This window comes from Cryptomeria japonica, chromosome 4, assembly GCF_030272615.1.
Source record: "Cryptomeria japonica chromosome 4, Sugi_1.0, whole genome shotgun sequence".
Classification (NCBI taxonomy): Eukaryota; Viridiplantae; Streptophyta; class Pinopsida; order Cupressales; family Cupressaceae; genus Cryptomeria; species Cryptomeria japonica.
In genome coordinates, this window is record NC_081408.1 from 595,850,693 (window position 1) to 595,873,881 (window position 23,189).

Genomic DNA, 23,189 nt, shown 5'->3' on the forward strand with positions numbered 1-23,189 from the left:
GGGGGCTAAATATTGCATCATAAGTTGTATCTCTTTAAAAATATACACTAGGTTTGGACTCACTTTAGTGATTGTGCCTTATTTATGCCTAATTGTACTTAGGTTTAAGAATGTTTCCATAAATTTGGTTCATTCCCTTATTCATGATGTTCCTCATGGCTCAATTTTCTAGGACTAGGGTCTTGAGAACCCTTATGCATGGAAATTGGACCTAAAATTTGAAAGATGAATGTTGGATTCGCAAATAGTAGGAATTTCCTCTCCAAATTTGGACTTTTCCAAAAGTTCAATTTGAAAAGGTGCAAGCTGCATATAGATACAAGTCTATTTCTCATTTCAAACCCCTATCAACTCCAACCCACATCTACCAATTTTTCAATCAAACAATTCAAATCAATTGAGTAAAGATCTGTAATCAAGGAACAAGGCATTCAAAGATACAACTTTGTTACATTAGTTATGATCAACTACATTATGTTTTTCCATGATGAAAGCATACACTAATATGTTCTAGAAGCATTAAGGCTTGTGTGGAACTTCATTCCAAGCATTTCAAAATTGAGGTATATTTGTCAGTTTTTTATTTACATTTATGTACCATTCTTTACAACTTTTCACATGATTGTCTTGACAATGACATGTTTGTCACTTTATCTGAAAATATGCTTATCATCATTTAAAGAAACAACTCTTCTTTTAGCTCTTCTTATACCCTATAATGCATTGAATTGGCCTTGGTATAGTAGAAATCATCTTGCAATTCTTGCATAATTTTTTTAACCATTGGTAAAAATAATATATTACATTCTAGGATCTCTTCAACTTTTGGTCTGCAACTGTTTCTTGAGATAAGGATAACTTGTTTATGAACTGAATATTCCATAAGGCATGCATAACAACTTTCTCTGCTAACTCTTGGCCAAGATATAAGACAACTTTTTTTAGCTTCCAACTAGTTTAGTATATAGCTTCTAACTGGTTGAAAATAGATTTACAAAATGGTCTTTATCATGTAATGCTATCTTTGTGCTTTCTCATTGTTGTTGTTTAGTTCACCATAGACTTCATACCTTAACATATAATGGTGGTAATAAACCTTTGTTTATTTATATAAAATATATATCCCAATGGATTGCATCTTGACCATCACAAAATTAGGCCTCCATGACTGCCACAATGTCCACATCCCTTTTTAAACTGCCATGTGTGCTCTTCTTAGTTTCAAGTCTGCCTTATTGTTGTAATCTTCTATAAGACTATCAATTTGTTTTGGGAATTGCCTTCATCAATGTATCAATGCTCAAGTTGAACATCCTTTTTTAAGGATTTCTTCTCTATATCATGCTAGGGATTGCTATTGCTACTTGGAATGTGATGTCTTCCCATTTGATTGGATTGTCAATCATTGCATTTTTCTCCATATCATCATGGACTAACTTGTGCTCCCTGTTATACTCATTTGTCTCATCCATTTAGACCACAAATATCACATCCTAGCATGCTTTTTCAAAGGATCTAAATGACTATTGTTTCCCTTTTATTGAGATCCTTAAGTCTATTGCTGACAATTTGTCTCTTCGTATCCAAAACTTTTTACCAAAATTGACTATCTTAAAAATTTTATGTTCTTTGTACTGCTTCTCTACTTTGCTTATTTAGACCGAGTAATATACTCTTTTGATATAGTATTTTTAAAACAAAACCTATGCACTCACTACTAGTTTCACATATGATTCCACAACCTCATCATATTTTGTCCATTCATCCTCTCACCCTAAACTATCATGTATTTGATGCTCATTCTTGTCTGTTTGACTAAGCCAATATCACACTTCACATTGTATATAGGGCTATGGTTTGATTCCTTGTGTCACAACCATCTTTGCCACTATTATTAGTGACTTTTCTCTTTAACCTTTCATTTTTTCAAACCATTTACATAGTCATTACTAAATAATTATAGCATTGTCATGTCTGCATGTTGTCTCGGACCTATAATAATCTCTTCTTGTTGTATAACTGTCACTTTTGGTCACTAGGTTAATTGTTTAAAGGACTTGGTCTTGTAATGGAGCTACCCTTAATTACAAATAGATGAAATTTTTAATTCAGAAACAAACGTTGGAGCATCAAATGGTGACTAAGATTGCAAATCACAACGAACAATGACAAATCAACCCAAGAGTGTATGCATTCTCTTCAAACTATTGTAGAATGGTATAATACTTTAGATTAGCAAGATCACAATATCAAATGATGTTGACCAATAGTCACAAACCTTCTAAAAAATTTATTTCTCAGTATGAGTGATATCAGCAGGTAATGATGCAGTATGGCTATGTTCTTCTTTGAGAAAAAATTGTGGCTTCTCATAAAATAAAATAAACTCCTTCAAATGTAATTAAGAAGTCCGAAGTCGATTAGAATTCTAAGTTTTCTCTATCAATCCTATAAGATAATAAGGTTCCAACAAGTGTTAAAGATCTACTTCACTGATGTCCTTTTCTTCTCCATTTTATGAGAAAGCTCTAAATTTTAAGCAATGAAATCTATGACTAGCCTTCTGTTTATGGAAGAAGCCTCACAAAGCTTGCAACATGGACAAGATTTCTCCTATTCTTCTGCAATGTGGGAAAAACTGAACATTGATAACTGAGGCATGGGGGCAACATTAAAAGACTTCCAATGATGTTGACCTAAGAATGAGAAAGCACAGGTAGTTGTGAAATACAATGGATAGCTCAAGAAATGGGTGGGATGCAAGCAATTACTCATATATGCAAATCAATGAATGAAGGTGAATATTCAACTACCTCGAATGGTGAAGATTCTACCAAAGCAATTCCTCATATTATGCAAATATTATGCAACTCTGAAGATTCAATGAATGAAGGTGAAGATTCAACAATTCCTCATATTATGCAAATCCGAAATGAAGGTGAAGATTCTACCTCGAATGGTGAGTGTGTTATTTGATCTTTCCAGGGGTTGAGGTTGACGCAGAAGCCTGCTTGACATTGAATGCACAAATGACTTGCCCTCTTTTTATATTATTTTAAGTAATGGCCGTTGTTGTCAAAATTTCGACGAACGCGGGCACTTTTTTGAAAAATAAATAAATTTCATTGCTAATGCCTTCTCCATCGAAACCAAATGTGAAATTACCGTCGGAATTCCGACAAATTTGGGCATTTTTTCAAAAAAATCAAATTTGGTCACAATATACCTTCTCCATTGGAAACCTCCATCGTAATTCAAGACCAAATGTATTAGTGAATGTGCCCTCATTGATAGGACCAAATTTGGGAGAGTATAATTCGATGTCCATCAACAATTTTTTTTCTCTAGGAGAGGTACCATGTATGGAAGGTAAGGTAACATTAAGGAATGTATTTATGATATCACCCTCTTCCTCTAAGATAGTCTCATGGGAGAGGTACATTTTAGGAGAAATATCAACATCATTCTTCAAAAATTTAGTCGTAGGAGGGATATTTTTGAAAGAAGTATTAATGGTATCTTTTTGCACCAAAATGTCCTTATGGGTAGGAATATCCTTAAGAGAGGGATAGAGTGAAATAAGAGAGGCTAAGACATTATAACATCTATGAAATAGATGAATCATGAAACTAACCAAATAAAATAGAATGACAGCAATTTGCTTTTTCAAATGATAACATATGCAAAATGCATGATAAAAGGAAATAACAATGCACAATTTTTCAATTTTTTTCACTAATGAAAGTACATAAACAATGATTTAATGCATATAAATTTGAACATAACATGTCATAAACTTCAGATGTGAAAAGATAATTGAAAAATTATGCAACCCACAAGTCAAATTTGATAAAATAAAATAGTGTTTTTATGAAATTAACCTCTAAATTTATGTAATTTAAATGCAAATAAGATCTATGAGTAAAAATTTGAATTTTAAAATTCATACAAAATTATATCTGAGACAAGCAATCAGAATTAAGCATGAAAGATGTTGGGTTCACCAAAATGTAATGGTGAAAACTAGCGTTTCACCAATTAAGGTAACAAAACCACCAATTCTACTTGAGAGACCACCACATTGAAAGAGGGATGAACCTAATAGATCCAAGCTTAATACCAATGGGAAAAAGTCTGAAATTTTGATCAGGTTCACGTGGTTTGTTTTCCCCTCTTTCTATATTGAAGGATGTACTTGTGAAATACTGAAATTAGAATAAAACAAGGAATTTCTGATGTAAATTGGAAAAAACAATGAGCTACAGATGTCGTACTGAGCCACCAACCTGGATCTGGGCAAAATAAGGTGTCACAAATTTGTTCCCCAAAGTTTGGCCTGATTTTTTGGGACCGGGGTGCATCAATTCGTCATGGTCCTTCGAATTTCTCACTGTCGAAAGATGAACCTGTTTGTCTCTATGAACTCTGTCAATCCTCCCAAACGCAACTTTGTACCTATTTTTTAGCACACATAACAAAAGGGGAAATTGTTGGGAATAGGGGTTTTCCTAAGTCAAACCCTATTTTGGAATCAACCTTGAATGAAATAATGCAAATACTAAAATAATTGTTTAAGAAAATATACCTCAGATCTGTAATTGTTGTTGATGATGCAATGCTCTTTGAATGTAATCATAAATGTTTTATGAAATGGCATGACAAATGTAAAACCCTAATCACGCACACATGCTTGCATGAAAGTTGACATGACTTTTCTTCTCAATGCTTGATGATGAATATGCATCCTTGAAGATCTCTGAAAATGCTTGCTAATGAATACTTCACAGATACACGAATCCTTTAAGTAGGGTGTGGATATCAAAATGAATTTATAGGATGCCTTTATATAGGGTTTTCTAGGTACATTACTGATTAGGTTGACCTCCAATGATCATGTATAGCCCCCGGGGTCAAATATTGGTAAGGAGACATAACACCTGGCCCATTTCAAATTAGGGCCCCTTTGAGGGGGACCATGGTGTTTTGGAGTGCTATGGTCCAAACCAGGACGTACCATGCTTTAGTCCCACTGCAAAGGGGACCAAAATAAGGTGCCAGAGAGGTGGGTACCCCTCTATGGGACCTAAAATAGGTTGTACATGGCATCAAAGTTGAGTAATAAGCAGAAATTAGACCTAAAGAGGGGATTAGGATAGGCAACGCTAAAGTAGGGGCACAAACATGAGGTGTAAATTGGACCGGAGACAATTTACGATGATATAGTTGTGTAAATGTTTGTCTCAAATCATAAGATGGGACACATGTCATGATGTAATTTAATCATCACCTAAGATTTCTCTAAGGTTTCTTTTATCCTTTACCAAGAGTAATTCATTTTTAGTTGTATTTATTATTCATAATATTTTACTTAAATAGAGCTCAAACTATTACATTAACTCAATAAGAATCCTTTATAAAGTTGAAGAATCAACTCCAATAAGATGGAATTAAAAATTAGAATAAACGTTAATAAGGGTTTAATTAATTAATGAAATTCACCATAAAGGATTAAGGTTATTAATTTAATTCACCTTACAAAGAAGATAAAAACTAATTGTGGGAAGGGCAATTAACTAAATAATAAAGTATTTAATTAAATACAAAAATATGGGATGTTGGTGAATTGAAAAAATATTTAAATATTAGTTTATTTAATTAATTAATAGAAAAGTGATGGATTGGTGTTTGATGGTAAACTTTTGGGTGTCTACAACAAGTAGATGGACATATGCTTTGGTGTAAAAGTTTCATGGATAATGTAAGTAGAACATAGTAGAATTGAGAGAAAATTATTATTCTCCAAGTACATTGATAATGAGAAAGATGGAAGACTAATTTTTCAACATAGCATTCCCTTAGGTATTAACATTTGGAATTTTCTTAGATATTGTAATGCATTACTTTTGATTAACTTGAGATAGAGAATATGTAGGGGCACCATGATTGGTATGATGTTGTTTTCTCAAATGGACCATTATTTGAGGATGATTTTTTGTGAGAATATGGTTTTTATGTCAAATACTATATTTAAAAAACAGTTGGCTAGAACAATTGGATTGAGTTATGATCATCCTTGACAAAGCTCAATATAGTTTTTAATCAACTGAACACCCTCTTTTGACAATAACCCATCTTGAAGCATCAAGGAGGATTATTTTGTGTCGAATGGATGTTTGTTGAGGTAGGTATTAGTTTTGGTTTCTTATTCCACTCTTTTCAAGGCCAAGTGCTATAGATTTGACACCTTTCTTAGGTGGAAAATTTTGGATTAGCCATGGACTACCAAAAGTAAGTACATGGCTAAGGAGGAGAATAATCATAGTGTACCATGTGTGAGGATAAGGAGGAGAATAATCATGGACTAGCCATGGACTACCAAAAGTAAAAATGAAAGGATTGATTCCAGCTACTAGGTCATGCTCGGTAAATATGTACAAACTCATTCCCTCACAAACACAAAAATGGAGAAAAAATAGTGGGACAAAAGTCCTCCCCAAAAGAGAGAAAATACAAGAAAAATGGTCTCAAGGATGTGAGGGAAACATCCCAGGTGAGGAAAAGAAACCCCCATAAGAGTCAATAAGAGAGGCCATGTATCCCTCTTCAATATTGAATATGTACTAATGGTAGATGGTCAAAATTGGATGTAGAAGATGGTCCATGGTCATAAGACAACATTCCCTCCCTCGGGAAGAAACAAAACCAAACGTGTATGTATGAAGTATTACCATTATTGAAAGGAATATATATGAATAAAGATAAAGTTGTTTGGAGTCTCTGAAAACTCGTCATGTTTCTAAAGTAATACAAAAAGATACCACTTTCAATTTAGGCATTCTAGGCCACACAGATGAAAAAGGAAAATCTAGGATCTAGTGGAGATGTATGAAGAACAATATCCAAATGCTCAAGTATATCCTTTGAAGGCAAAGATGCCTCCTCCAAATGCTATTGAAAAGTATCCACATTCATGTCAAACTATGATGAATGATTATGTGGGGGAAATTAATATTTACTCACAAGATTAAGGTTAACCTAGGCTAATTATTAGGAGGTTAGGTTACCTTTATTAATATTTTATTGTTTACCTATATTAATATTTGTTCCAATAGCTTTCATGTAGTTGTACCTACTGTCACACCTCATTGGTGCTCATATCCTTCCTCTTGCCTATATATGCAAGGCTCTTGTACATTGTTAGACATCTCAATTCATTTTATCTTTAAGATGATTTATTGTTTCTCTCTTTGTGAATATGAATATGATGTTTTTTTCTCCTGGGAGGTTAATCACTCCAACACTACCTATGTAGTCTTTTAAATTATTATGATTTGTTTTTAAATTAAACTAAAAGCTATTTTATTATCATTCTTGTGCAAGATAACACAAGTGTTGACAACAATTGGATATTATGACATTGACCATACAAATAGTGTTAATAGCGGGGATCCAAATTATTTTAGATGGCTTGGGGTAAAATGCTCAAATTTGATGATTTGAAAATTGATGTTTGGGTTTTTAGGCCTTCCAGACATGATGGCAAGATTATAATTTACCTAAAATGCTTCAAAAGTACATGTACCTTCTAGATCTAACAACCACCTCTCAAAGATTAATTTTAAGAAGGAAACAAATAAAAATCTAGGGTAAGTAGGTGACAAATGTGTTTACAAAAAACAACTTGGAAAATGTTTGCTGATGATGACCTTCAATTTTAGGATTGGAACAAACACGATATAGGATAGAGATCTTCTTTGGGAGTTTGTTGAGGTGTTGAAACAAGGATGGAAGAAACTATTTAAGTGGAAGAAGACTCTAAAATGATCATTGGTTTTATGATTGATGATAGCTGAATATCTTGACTTCTTGACATTGTCTTCTTTGATGCCATGGAGTTGATAAGTAGGTTTAAGAACATTTTATTTTTCCACATCAAGAGGAAACGTAATAATACTATGATAGATTTGACTGCTAATCAAGGCATCAACTTGAGATAAAGAGAAGGAAGTTTGAATAAATAAAACTTAATCTAGAGTAAGAACCAAATTCATAAAAGATTAATATTGTCTACATAACACCCAAGATTTTTTTTTAATATAAAAGAAAATTTGTAAACCTAGTTGGGAACTTCAAATTTATAGTGTGAATGTCCCATTCAAAACACAAATATATCTTTTAGACAAAACACTACCTAGTTCCCCTAAAAGGCCAGGGATAACAAGAAGAATTCTATCCAAACGGTATATATCATGGGCATTTGAGAACCTTGATGGAAGCTTTTACGCATGTGATAGAGTTAGCCCAAGTTGCAAATGGACAATGAACTGTAAATTTAAGTCTTGACGTTAACGTTTTTAGTATCAATCACTACTTTTTGATAATAGTACATACCAGATAAAGTATATGTATACATCTACTGTGTGTTGAAGTTTTGAATGGCCTTATTAGGGCATTTTTGCAGTAAAAATGTATAGCTGTCACAAAGCATTTGTCTGGCAGGCAGGATCGAGGAAGGAGGAATATATCGTATTCAAATTATTTAATACTCTGCAGGCATGCGAGCTTATTGTACATTGGACACCGTTGAAATGAGCGGCTGAGCATAACCAAGATATTAAACTAGTGATTTTGCACCATTTAAGTAGAATTCAAAGCCTGCCAGAAATTTTGTGCTTTCCCCTGCAGAACCACAAACGTTTGGTACGATGTGTTGTATCTTTAAGATCTGACTGAAAGTGATTCCTACTTCTTTTACCCACATCGCTTTCCTTTCCAACTGTCTTCTGACGTTGTTTATTAATTAGAAAGCTCAATTTCAAGGCTTGATTACCATCCATTGCATTAAGAGGATTGGATTCATCTCAACAGTCTTTCAGCCTGGATGGAGCCCTCTCACAGAATGCAGTTTCCAAGAGTCGTGACCAAGGTGGAAATCCAAGCACAGGGATCAGTCACCCAATCTCAAAATGATTCAGATATTCCATTCTTCTTTCCCACCAGAAACTATCTTCACGCAGTATTCAATCGTCATGCTTCCTCTTGTTTCCCAATTCAGAATGGCTCTGGTTTGGTTGATTCATCTGAACTGGAACCCAGAGCCAACAGCCAACAAGAGTGTGTGAAAGTTTCTGGACAGATTCGCCTTGAGCTTGATGATCTCAGTGCAGTAGTGGGGAAATGTAATGTGAACCCACTTTCCAATTCTAATTCTCCTGCTGCTCAACATCAGTCTCTAATCATCTGGGATTCTCACAGTTGTGATAACAGATCTCTACATCATGGCCAAATTGGTGCTGTTTCATCCACCAGTAGACTGAGGAAAGTTAATGTTGAAAAGCCACTGAAATCACTGAAGCGAAAGCGACCTGTCAATGCCAGTCTAGGACCCAGTTCATTGTTAAGGAAGAACCATGTTCTTTCAGAAAGGCTGCGGCGCAGAGAAATGAATGAACTGTTTACAGAAATGCGTTCTTTGCTGCCAAATCCCAAGGCCAAGGTGTGATTTTTGCATGCTGGTATTTCTTGTTTTTTCTAGACTGCATGTTAGTCACATTTCTTTGTCTTTCACTGGCTGTTTGTGAGGATACTCAGCTATCTAGGGTTAGTGTTTATTGTAATATTCCTCCTGTTGATAATCAGGACTTAGGATAGACTAGGGTTACCAAATGCTGCAGCAGAAATATGGTGCTAGGGTTACCAAATGCTGTAACAGAGCTGACCAAATATGGCGCTAGTTACCAAAAGCTGTAGCAGAGCTGCCCAAATATGGTGCTAGTTACCAATGTTTCACTAGTTTATTTTGTGTTTTGGATTAGGTTATGTAAATATATTTTTGCATCAATATTTCGGGTCATATTTCATGATTTATTATTAAGATGAGTTGTAAGAGAAGAGAATTCAATCTTTATGATGGATTATAGCATATGATCTTAAATACTGATTAAAAAATGTGTACATGATCTAATCCAGAAATAACAAACGATTTTACATATCTTCAATAGTAATAAGTACGAGTCTTCTACAGTCCATTTAGTATATGTGCAAGTTTCTGATTTGTAGCTGTCTATAGATTTTTTGATTGATATTTCTGAACATACTCAATGATCCATCGTCAGAAAGAAGAATTTATATTCTAAAAATCATTCAAAAAATATATTTACAGTTACAAATCAGAAACCTGCATATATATCTTTAATAGTATTCATCTTTCTCTTTACTATTTTTCTAGCTCCATGTAAAACCCTATTTAAATAATAGAGAATATCATCTTCCTTATTTTGAAAAATGTTACCAAATATACCATGTATTCTTATAAATTATAAAAGAGACTCAATGAATAATTTAAACCTCAATAAACTTCTTATGGTAGTAAATTAGCTACAGTGAGGAAACTGTTATCCAGTCCCTAGGATGCACTAATGTATAGTCATTTCTAGTGGTAAATTTTTTAGTAGTTTCCCAGTTCTGTTTAGATTTATTCAGGCAGTTTTGAATAACTAAATAAATTGTATCAATATATTTTATATTTTATTTTACATCATATATATATATATATATAATTTTCATCCAAATAGTTTTAATAAAATATGATGGTTAATGAGGATTTAATTGTTATAAAATATGAAGGTTCATGAGGATTTAATTGTTATAATTTTTTTTTAATCAAGTTGAAATTTTTATAATTTAAAAGAAAATAAAATTAATATCAATATCTACAAATATATTTAAAGGGTAATAGAATTAAAGATAAATTTTAAAATAATAGATTAAGAAAGAGAGGACAAAAATATCTCTCAACAAAATCAAACAATATAAAAAAGACTTAATAACCAAAATTCATTATATAAAACTCAAAATCAAACTGTAAAAGAAATCTGTAATACTAATATTTCTATTGGAACATATATATATATATCACTCTATTTCACACCTTACATTACCTATCACCATTATCCAGAAATCTTATTAAGTTAAATTAAATATATAAATAATTATCAAATACATACTCCATGCTACTAAAATAATTAAAAATAAATTATGATTACAATGCTAACAGAAACATCTTTCTTTAGCCTTACACACCTAAAAACAAATTCTTAAACATATAAAGTTCTACCTTCTATGATTTTGATAAGGATTGTTTTCCAAAAACTATCCTAAATCCCTTAATTCTAACCCATGCTTTCTTCTTTTCCAAACATAATTCTAACCCTAAATCTACACAGTTTTATCCTTACTCATGGTTTCTTCTTTTCTAAACATAATTTTCCAATATTTTCTTTGGTGGGTATCCCACCATATAAAATTCTCTTACAAAACTTACAACCTTGCAAAGCTGTGTTGCTAACAATTTTTTCTCTGATTGTTTTCAGACTGATAAGGCTTCAATCTTATCAGAAACAATGAATTACATTCACTTCCTTCAGCGCCATCTAGCCCTTCATTCTACCAGTGGCAACACCCTTCCCATAAAACTTGAACCAATGAGCTCAGTGCAAGAAGCCAATGAAAATTCCTGTGATGAAAAGTTGTCATTGAAATACAATGGCAGAGAGATTCTGATTACAGTAATCTCTTCGAAGAAGAGGAGCCTTTTGGCTTCAATCATACTGCTCGTGGAGTCACTCAACATACAAGTAATGGATGCATTTCTGTCTATTACAGAGACTGTGGCCTTTCATTATCTCCACCTCAAGGTAGCTTTTGAAACTTTCCATATGATTTGCTAACACTGGAGGCAACTTATTATCTTCTTAAGTTCTCATCTGAAATTCCATGGCTTTATTGTGTTGATGAAATAGGCTGCTGATACTGTAGATCATGTTGTAAAAGAAACCTTACATAGTGGATTAAGCAAGCTCATCCAAGCAGAATACCAGATAAGTTTCCTGCAACAGTCAGAGAAGGCAAAGGCAAAAATATGTGATGCATCAGCATGAGTTTGTTTCTCCCTGCAATACTCTTGGAAAACCATTTTATGGGTGTAATTTGCATATGATTTATCATTAAATGTTGTTCGAACAAAGTGAGAAATATGATAGGTATTTCAAAATATATTTACAGATGTTCAGGTCTTCTAAAATTTTCTTTGTAATCTACGGTATGCCATTGCCTTCCTGGCTGGATATGAACATCAGGCAACAGGCAAGTTTTTAGTTAAATAGTAATAATGTATGCTGTTATTCAATTTGTAGATATCACATCTTAATTATAAAGGCATTAAATTTTTGTAGTTTAGGATAATAGTTTGAAATAATTGTAGATTTATTTTATGATTTTTTAAAATTAGTTTTGAAATTGTTCTCAATTTTGTTTCTGTTTTCCTAGTCTATTTTCTTCATTCTGATAATAGACAATAGAATATTATCTGAACAATAAATTCCAAAGCATTTCAATTGAATACAAATAAATATCTTTAACATGCAGTGCCAGTGAAGACAGCTAGTTATTACATTTCCATTCCCATACCATACACAAACTCTAAGGCCTAAACCAATTAGGTTGCCCACCTAAAAGATATTACAATAAAATCATTACATACATCCATATTACAATGATATGCCATGTCAGCTTAAGACCAAAACAACAATAACCAATCCAAAGCAATGTCTTCAAATAGCTAAGGCACGATCAGGGATCACCTTCTGCATCCTGAATTCTATCTAGAAGCCGCACCAACATCACTTATGCATTCTGTTAGGGTTTCTCAGTGAAAGCTCTGAGCCGCACCAACACCACTTATGCATTCAGTTAGGGTTTTTCAGTGAAAGCTCTGTCGGTTAAACCTTATACCCATGCCGGTAAGGGTTTACAAGAGTGTATGATAGCATCCGATTACCAAGTCAATACCAACTAAAACATGCTCTAGAAGCATGTAACACATAAAACCAAGTATACTTCATTGATCCAAACATGTCGGAAGTGTCTAATAGATAGTCCCTTCTATCGGTAACACTATGTCTTCTACCAATAACCAAAACTTGTCTGCCGATAACCAACCATAGCAGCTAGTGTTGACATCAATGACAAAACATCAATGCAACACATAATTCAATGTCCATCAACATTTTTTTTTCTCTAGGAGAGGTACCATGTATGGAAGGTAAGGTAACATTAAGGAATGTATTTATGATATCACCCTCTTCCTCTAAGATAATCTCATGGGAGAGGCACATTTTAGGAGAAATATCAACATCATTCTTCAAAATGATAACATATGCAAAATGCATATAAAAAGAAATAACAATGCACAATTTTTAGGTTTTTTTTCATAATGAAAGTACATAAACAATAATTTAATGCATCTAAATTTGAACATAACATGTCATAACAATAAGATCTGAAAAGCTAATTGAAAAATTATGCAACCCACAAGTCAAATTTGCTAAAATAAAATTGGATTTTTATGAAATTAACTTCTAAATTTATTTAATTTAATTGCAAATAAGATCTACGAGTGCAAATTTGAATTTTAAAATGCATACAAAATCATATGTGAGACAAGCAATCATAAATTAGCGTTTCACCAATTAAGGTAACAAAACCACTAATTCTACTTGAGAGACCACCAAATTGAAAGAAGGATGAACCTAATATATCTAGGCTTAATCCAAATGGAAAAAGTCTGAAATTTTGATCAGGTTCATGTGGTTTGTTTGCTCCTCTTTCTATATTGAAGGATGTACTTGTGAAATATAGAAATTAGAGTAAAACAAGGAATTTCTTATGTAAATTGGAAAAAATAGTGAGCTATAGATGTTGTACGGAGCCACCAACCTATATCTGGGAAAAATAAGATGTCACAAATTTGTTCCCTGAAGTTTGGCCTAATTTATTGGCACTGGGGTGCATCAATTCGTCATGGTCCTCCGAATTTCTCACTGTCAAAAGATGAACCTGTTTAAGGAAATATACCTCAGATCTGTAATTGTTGTTGATGATGCAATGCTCTTCGAATGTAATCATAAATATTATATGAAATGTCATGACAAACGCAAAACCCTAATCACACACTCATGCTTGCATGAAAGTTGACATGACTTTTCTTTGCAATGTTCAATGATAAATATGTAGCCTTAAAGATCTTTGAAAATGCTTGCTAATGAATTCTTCACGGATGCACAAATAATTTAAGTATGGAGGTGGGTACCCCTCTTGTGGGACACACAATAGGTTGCACATGACATCAAAGTTGGGTAATAAGCGGAAATAAAATCTAAAGAGGGGATGAGGATAGGACACGCTAAAGTAAGGGCACAAACATGAGGTGTAAATTGGACCCGTGACAATTTACCAGTAAATTTTTGTCTCAAATCATAAGATGGGATACATGTCATGATGTAATTTAATCATCACCTCAGATTTCATTTAAGGTTTATTTTATCCTTTACCAAGAGTAATTCATTTTTAGTTGTATTTATTATTCATAATATTTTACTTAAATAGAGCTCAAACTATTACATTAATTCAATAAGAATCTTTTATAAAGTTGAATAATCAACTCCAATAAGATGGAATTAATAATTAGAATAAAAGTTAATAAGGGTTTAATTAATTAATCAAATTCACCATAAAGGATTTAGGTTATTAATTTAATGCACCTTACAAAGAAAATAAAAACTAAATGTGGGAAGGGCAACTAACTAAATAATAAAGTATTTAATTAAATACAAAAATATGGGATGTTGGTGAATTGAAAAAATATTTAAATATTAGTTTATTTAATTAATTAATAGAAAAGTGATGGATTGGTGTTTGATGGTAAAATTTTGGGTGTCTTGATGGACAAATGCTCTAGTGTAAAAGTTTCATGGATAATGTATGTAGAACATAGTAGAATTCAAAGAAAATTATTATTCTCAAGTACATTGATAATGAGAAAGATGCAAGATTAATATTTCAAAGTAGCATTCCCTTAGGTATTAACATTTGGAAATTTCATAGATATTGTAATGCATTACTTTTGATTAACTTGAGATAGAGAATAGGTAGGGGCACCATGATTGGTATGATGTTTTTTTTTTCAAACGGACCATTATTTGAGGATGATTTTTTGTGAGAATATGGTTTTTATGTCATGTACTATATTTAAAAAATATTTGGCTAGAACAATTGGATTGGGTTACGATCATCCTTGACAAAGCTCAATATAGGATTTTATCAACTAAACACCATCTTTTGACAATAACCCATCTTCAAGCATCAAGGAGGATCATTTTGTATGGATGGGTGTTTGTTGAGGTAGGTAATGGTTTTGGTTTCTTATTCCACTCTTTTCAAGGTAAGTGCTATAGATTTGACACCTTTCTTAGGTGGAAAATTTTGGATTATCCATGGACTATCTAAAGTAAGTACATGGCTAAGGAGGAGAATAATCATAGTGTACCATGTGCGAGGATAAGGAGGAGAATAATCATGTACTAGCCATGGACCTCTAAAAGTAAAAATTAAAGGGTGGATTCCAGCTACTAGGTCATGTTAGGTAAATATATCCCCTTGCAAACAAAAAAATGGAGAAAAAATAGTGGGACAAAAGTCCTCCCCAAAAGAGAGAATATACAAGAAAAGTGGTCTCAAGGATGTGAGGGAAACATCCCATGTGAGGAAAAAAGCCCCCCATAAGAGACAATAAGAGAGGCCATGTATCCCTCTTCAATGTAGAATAAGTATTAATGGTAGATGCTCAAAACTGGATGTAGAAGATGGTTCATGGTCATAAGACAACATTCCTTACCGTAGGAAGAAACAAAACCAAAGGTGTCTGTGTGAAGTGTTACCATTCTTGAAAGGAATATATATGAATAAAGATAAAGGTGTTTGGAGTCTCTGAAAACTCGTCATGTGTCTGAAGTAATACCAAAAGATACCACTTTCAATTTAGGCATTCTAGGCCACACAGATGAAAAAGGAAAATCTAGGATCTAGTGGAGATGTATGAAGAACAATATCCAAATGCTCAAGTATCTCCTTTGAAGGAAAAGATGCATCCTCCAAATGCTATTGAAAAGTATCCACACTCATGTCAAAGTATGATGAATGATCATGTGGGGGAAATTAATATTTACTCATAAGATTAAGTTTAACATAGGCTAATTATTAGGGGGTTAGGTAACTTTTATTAATAATTCCTTGTTTACCTACATTAATATTTGTTCCTATAGTTTTCAAGTATTTGTTCCTATATTTATTGTTTCTCTCTTTGTGAAGATGAATCTGATGTTTTTGCTTCTGGGAGGTTAATCACTCCAACACTACCTATGTAATCTTTCAAATTATTATGATTTATTTTTATAAACTAAAAGCTATTTTTTTTTCATACTTGTGCAAGATAACACAAGTGTTGACAACAATTCGACATTTATGACATGGACCGTATAAATAGTTTTAATGGTGGGGGTCCAAATTATTTTAGATGGCTTGGGGTAAAGTGCTCAAATTTGATGATTTGAAAATCGATGTTTGGGTTTTTAGGCCTTCCAGACGTGATGGCAAGATTGGATTTTACCTAAAATGCTTCAAAAGTACATGTAAATCTAGATCTAACAACCACCTCTCAAAGATTAATTTTGACAAGGCAACAATTAAAAATCTAGGGTAAGTAGGTGACAAATGTGTTTTCAAATAAAATCTAGGGTAAGTAGGTGACAAATGTGTTTTCAAAAAACAACTTGGAAAATGTTTGCTGATCATGACCTTTAATTTTAGGATTGGAACAAACATGATATATGATAGAGATCTTCTTTGGGAGTTTGTTGAGGTGTTGAAACAATGATGGAAGAAGCTATTTAAGTGGAAGAAGACTCTAAAATGATCATTGGTTTTATGATTGATGATAGTTGAATATCTTGACTTCTTGACATTGTCTTCTTTGATGCCATGGAGTTGATGAATAGGTTTAAGAACATTTTCTTTTTCCACATCAAGAGGAAAGGTAATAATACTATGATAGATTTGACTGCTAATCAAGGCATCAACTTGAAATAAAGAGAAAGAAGTTTGAATAAATAAGACTTAATCTAGGAAAATAACCAAATTCATAAAAGATTAATATTATCTACATAACACCCAAGATTTTTTTAAAATTAAAATTAAATTTATAAAAGAAAATTTGCAAACCTAGTTGGGAACTTCAAATTTATAGTGTGAATGTCCCATTCAAAACACAAATAAACACAAATATATCTTTTAGACAAGACGCTACCTAGTTCTCCTAAAAGGCCAGGGATGACAAAAATAATTCTATCAAAACGGTATATATCATGGGCATTTGAGAACCTTGATGGAAGCTTTTACGCATGTGATAGAGTTAGCCCAAGTTGCAAATGGACAATGAACTGTAAATTTAAGTCTTAGACGTTAACGTTTTGAGTATCAATCACTACTTTTTGATAATAGTACATACCAGATAAAGTATATGTATACATCTACTGTATGTTGAAGTTTTGAATGGCCTTATTAGGGCATTTTTGCATTAAAAATGTATAGCTGTCACAAAGCATTTGTCTGGCAGGCAGGATCGAGGAAGGAGGAATATATCGTATTCAAATTATTTATTACTCTGCAGGCATGCGAGCTTATTGTACATTGGACACCGTTAGGAGAGTTGAAATGAGCGGCTGAGCATAACCAAGATATTAAACTAGTGATTTTGCACCATTTAAGTAGAATTCAAAGCCTGCCAGAAATTTTGTGCTTTCCCCTGCAGAACCACAAACGTTTGGTACGATGTGTTGTATCTTTTAGATCTGACTGAAAGTGATTCCTACTTCTTTTACCCATATCGCTTTCCTTTCCAACTGTTCTCTGACGTTGTCCATTAATTAGAAAGCTCAATTTCAAGGCTTGATTACCATCCATTGCATTCAGTGGATTAAATTCATCTCAAGAGTCTTTCAGCCTGGATGGAGCCTTCTCACAGAATGCAGTTTCCAAGAGTTGTGACCAAGGTGGGAATCCAAGCACAGGGATCAGTCACCCAATCTCAAAATGATTCAGATATTCCATTCTTCTTTCCCACCAGAAACTATCTTCACACAGTATTCAATCGTCATGCTTCCTCTTGTTTCCCAATTCAGAATGGCTCTGGTTTGGTTGATTCATCTGAACTGGAACCCAGAGCCAACAGCCAACAAGAGTGTGTGAAAGTTTCTGGACAGATTCGCCTTGAGCTTGATGATCTCAGTGCAGTAGTGGGGAAATGTAATGTGAACCCACTTTCCAATTCTAATTCTTCTGCTGCTCAACATCAGTCTGAAATCATCTGGGATTCTCACAGTTGTGATAACAGATCTCTACTTCATGGCCAAATTGGTGCTGTTCCATCCACCAGTAGACTGAGGAAAGTTAATGTTGAAGAGCCACTGAAATCACTGAAGCGAAAGCGACCTGTCAATGCCAATCTAGGATCCAGTTCATTGTTAAGGAAGAACCATGTTCTTTCAGAAAGGCTGCGGCGCAGAGAAATGAATGAATTGTTTGCAGAAATGCGTTCTTTGCTACCAAATCCCAAGGCCAAGGTGTGATTTTTGCATGCTGCCATTTCTTGTTTTTTCTAGACTGCATGTTAGTCACATTTCTTTGTCTTTCACTGGCTGTTTGTGAGGATACTCAGCTATCTAGGGTTAGTGTTTATTTTAATCTTCCTCCTGTTGATAATCAGGACTTAGGATAGACTAGGGTTACCAAATGCTGTAGCAGAAATATGGTGCTAGGGTTACCAAATGCTGTAGCAGAAATATGGTTTTAGGGTTACCAAATGCTGTAGCAGAGCTGACAAAAATATGGCGCTAGTTACCAAAAGCTGTAGCAGAGCTGACCAAATATGGCGCTAGTTACCAAAAGCTGTAGCAGAGCTGCCCAAATATGGTGCTAGTTACCAAGGTTGTGGTAGTTTAGTTTGTTTTTTGGATTAGGTTTTGGATCAATATTTCAGATAGTTGTGGATTATAGAATATGATCTTAAATACTGATTAAAAAATGTGTACATGATCTAATTCAGAAATAACAAATGATTTTACATATCTTCAATAGTAATAGGTATGAGTTTTCCACAGTCCATTTAGTATATGTGCAGTTTTCTGATTTGCATCTGTGTATATATTTTTTGATTGATATTTCTGTACATATTCAATGATCCATCATCAGAAAGAAGAATTTATATTGTAAAGATCATTCAAAAGGTATATTTACAGAGAAACCTGCATATATATCTTTAATTGTATTCATCTTTTTCTTTACTATTTTTCTAGCTCCATGTAAAACCCTATTTAAATAATAGAGAATATCATCTTACTTATTTTGAAAAATATTACCAAATATGCCATGTATTCTTATAAATTATAAAAGAGACTCAATAAACAATTTAAATCTCAATAAACTTCTCATGAGGGTAAGTAAATTAGCTTCAGTGAGGAGCTAGGATGCACTAATGTATAGCCATTTCTAGTGACAAGTTTTTGTGTAATTTGTCAGTTCTGTTTAGATTTATTCTAGGCAGTTTTGAATAACTAAATAAATTGTATCAATATTGTTTATATTTTATTTGATATCATATCCCATTTTTATTTATGAACCATATATATATAAAATTAATTTCCATACACAGTTTTTATAAAATATATCAGTTAATGAGGATTTAATTGTGTTATAAAATATGAAGGTTCACGAAAATTTAATTGTTATAGTTTTTTATTAATCAAATTGAAATTTTTATAATTTGAAAAAAAAATTAATATCAATATCTAAAAATATATTTAAAGGATAATAGAATTGAAGATAAAATTTAAAATAATAGATTAAAAAAGAGAGCATAAAAAATGTCTCTAAACAAAATCAAACAATATAAAAAAAGACTTACTAACCAAAATTAATTATATAAAATTCAAAATCAAACTTCTGTAATACTAATATTTCTATTAGAACATATATATCACTTTATTTTCATACCTTACATTACCTATCCTCATTATCCAGAAATCTTATTATTTATATTAAACTAAATATATAAATAATTGTCAAATACATACTCTATACTGCTAAGATAACTAAAAATAGATTATGATTCTAAAGCAAACAGAAACATCTTTCTTTAGCCTTCACACCTTAAAAAAAATTAAACTTATAAATTTCTACCTTCTATGATTTTGATAAGAAATGTTTTCCAAAAGCTATACCAAATCCCTTAATTCTAACCCTAAATATGAAATAATTACAAATAAAAATATTAACTCATGCTTTCTTCCTTTCCAAACACAATTCTAACCCTAAATCTACAGAGTTTTATCCTTACTCATGGTTTCTTCTTTTCTAAACATAAATTTGCAATAGTTATTTTGGTGGGTATTCCACCATATAAAATGCTCTTACAAAACTTACAACCTTGCAAAGCTGTGTTGCTAACAATTTTTGCTCTGATTGTTTTCAGACTGATAAGGCATCAATCTTATCAGAAACAATGAATTACATTCACTTCCTTCAGCGCCGTCTAGCCCTCCATTCCACCAATGGCAACACCCTTCCCATAAAACTTGAACCAATGAGCTCAGTGCAAGAAGCCAATGAAAATTCCCGTGACGAAAAGTTGTCATTGAAATACAATGGCAGAGAGATTCTGATTACAGTAATCTCTGTGAAGAAGAGGAGCCTTTTGGCTTCAATCATACTGCTCGTGGAGTCACTCAACATACAAGTAATGGATGCAGTTCTGTCTATTACAGAGACTGTGGCCTTTCATTATCTCCACCTCAAGGTAGCTTTTGAAACTTTCCATATGATTTGCTAACACTGGAGGCAACTTATTATCTTCTTAAGTTCTCATCTGAAATTCCATGGCTTTATTGTGTTGATGAAATAGGCTGCTGATACAGTAGATCATGTCGTAAAAGAAACCTTACATAGTGGATTAAGCAAGCTCATTGAATCAGAATACCAGATAAGTTTCCTGCAACAGTCAGAGAAGGCAAAGGCAAAAATATGTGATGCATCAGCATGAGTTTGTTTCTCCCTGCAATACTCTTGGAAAACCATTTTATGGGTGTAATTTGCATATGATTTATCATTAAATGTTGTTCGAACAAAGTGAGAAATATGATAGGTATTTCAAAATATACTTACAGATGTTCAGGTCTTCTAAAATTTTCTTTGTAGTCTACGGTATGCCATTGCCTTCCTGGCTAGATTTGAACATCAGGCAAGTTTTCAGTTAAATAGTAATAATGTATGGTGTTATTCAATTTGTACATATCACACCTTAATTATGAAGGCATTAAATTTTTATAGTTTAGGATAATAGTTTGAAAAAATTGTAGATTTACTGTATGATTTTTTAAATTAGTTTTGAAATTGTTCTCAATTCTGTTTCTGTTTTCTTACTGACTATTTTCTTTATTCTGATAATAGACAGTAGAATATTATCTCAATAATAAATACCAAAGCATTTCAATTGAATACAAATAAATATCTTTAACATGCAGTGCCTGATCAATCGCTGCAGCTTGCAGTGAGGACAGCTAATTATTACATTGCCTGAAATTTAACGGCCTCTCCTGCAACTAAACTGGAAGTTGTAAGACAGCTAGTTATGAAAGTACTTTATATATTTAATGGGTAAAATTGGATTGCATGGATTCTAAAGATTATGGTGTTTTTTTTTTAGAATAGATTTTTTAAAAATTTATTAAGTAAAAATATCATTTTAATTATTTGTTCAATTGTTAGTCAAGAGGAATAGTAAATTAGTATCAATATTTAGAAGATCTATCAATATTTATAATTCTTTTTTGTTAATCATTGTATATTTAATTTTTAAAGTTATTATATGAATTGATTAGTTGAAAGTATTTTGAATTTTTGTGTGTATTAAATGTTTTTTGTATAAAAATTATTTTGATAATATTTTAATTTATTAATGTTGATGGTTATATGTAAAAATATTATCTCACAATAAGTATTAACCATAAGAATTAAGAAAAAATAATATTATATTTCAATTCATATATATTTGGAATAATATCATAGTTTTTCCATGATATAATATGTAATAAGATACATAAAACGAATATTATTTTTTATAGTTAAAAGGAATTAGAGTCTTGTAGATGCTCTTTTGCTATGCATATTGGTAGTAGTACTAACAATTGTTGAACATACTTTTATATTTTATATTTGCTTATTATTGCAATCTACTTTTATTTAAATGCAACGTGTGGCATTCATTACAAATAATAAATATATTAAAATCTAATAAAACATTAAAAATAATCAAAACATGTGAAATACATTGATGTTATATAAATTCAAAGCTAGGATAGTGATACACTCATACATGGTATGATCTTCAATTTATTTTTTTAACAATTTCTACATATATTAGAATTTTAAACATACAAAGAATTACTCTCTCAGATTGAAGCCATAGAAATTTTCATATTTGCTTTTTTCTTAAAAATTATTTATTTTTTTATTTTAATATTTCAAAGTGTTGAATAAGAAATTCACCATAATCCATAACTATCCTATTGATAAGCAATGTTTTCACAATATTTTGATTAAGTAATCACCCACAATGGTGATAAATAATTTGGCTTCGAACTTTGTATTCTATGTACAACAAACCACTAGGTGTGTATAATAATGAGTTTAGTAAAGTAAGATTATCAATTAGTAAAATAAATATTGGTGAGGGCTTTGCTAATTCTTCAAATAAGAATAGAGATATGAAAGGTAAAGAGATTTGTCCTCATTCTAGAACCCACATTTAGGTGTTTATTTCTAGAGGTTGAAATCCTAATCTTCAATAATATAAATTTTTTAATGGCATCACTTTAGTGAAGCCTAATTCTTTATAAGATATTGTGGATGTGTCTAACTAGCCCACTTTAATCTATATAAAGTAAGCCTAGAGCATCAAGGCACTTTTCCTCTTTAATTTAATTTTTGTATACCAAAATTGTTCTAATATAGATTACATTTAAACCATTTTTCCTTTTTTTTACTAGACATACTCCTTCTTTGCACATTGTATGTCTTTTCACTGTGTTTAATATTTCTTCACAGTCATTACTTGTACATTTCTTTGGTGTCTATCTTCTCTAGAGTTCCAACTAGGTGATATACAATATGATAATTGTTTTGTTTCAAATGTCTTCAAAGATTAAAGAACCCTTACCAAGTGGTTTTTTTAAAATTGATCT

General features: G+C 32.1%; 2 protein-coding genes across 2 annotated transcripts; both read left to right on the forward strand.

Moving 5' to 3' along the window:
• Positions 1-8,579: 8,579 nt before the first annotated feature.
• Positions 8,580-12,187, forward strand: LOC131042955 (uncharacterized). Its single transcript, XM_057976297.2, has 3 exons — positions 8,580-9,496; positions 11,373-11,696; positions 11,802-12,187. The coding sequence occupies exons 1-3, from the start codon at positions 8,882-8,884 to the stop codon at positions 11,937-11,939; spliced, it is 1,077 nt and encodes a 358-aa protein (XP_057832280.1). The 5' UTR covers positions 8,580-8,881; the 3' UTR covers positions 11,940-12,187.
• Positions 12,188-17,626: 5,439 nt separating this feature from the next.
• Positions 17,627-21,230, forward strand: LOC131042954 (transcription factor BIM1). Its single transcript, XM_057976296.2, has 3 exons — positions 17,627-18,515; positions 20,423-20,746; positions 20,852-21,230. The coding sequence occupies exons 1-3, from the start codon at positions 17,901-17,903 to the stop codon at positions 20,987-20,989; spliced, it is 1,077 nt and encodes a 358-aa protein (XP_057832279.1). The 5' UTR covers positions 17,627-17,900; the 3' UTR covers positions 20,990-21,230.
• The last annotated feature ends 1,959 nt before the right edge of the window (positions 21,231-23,189 follow it).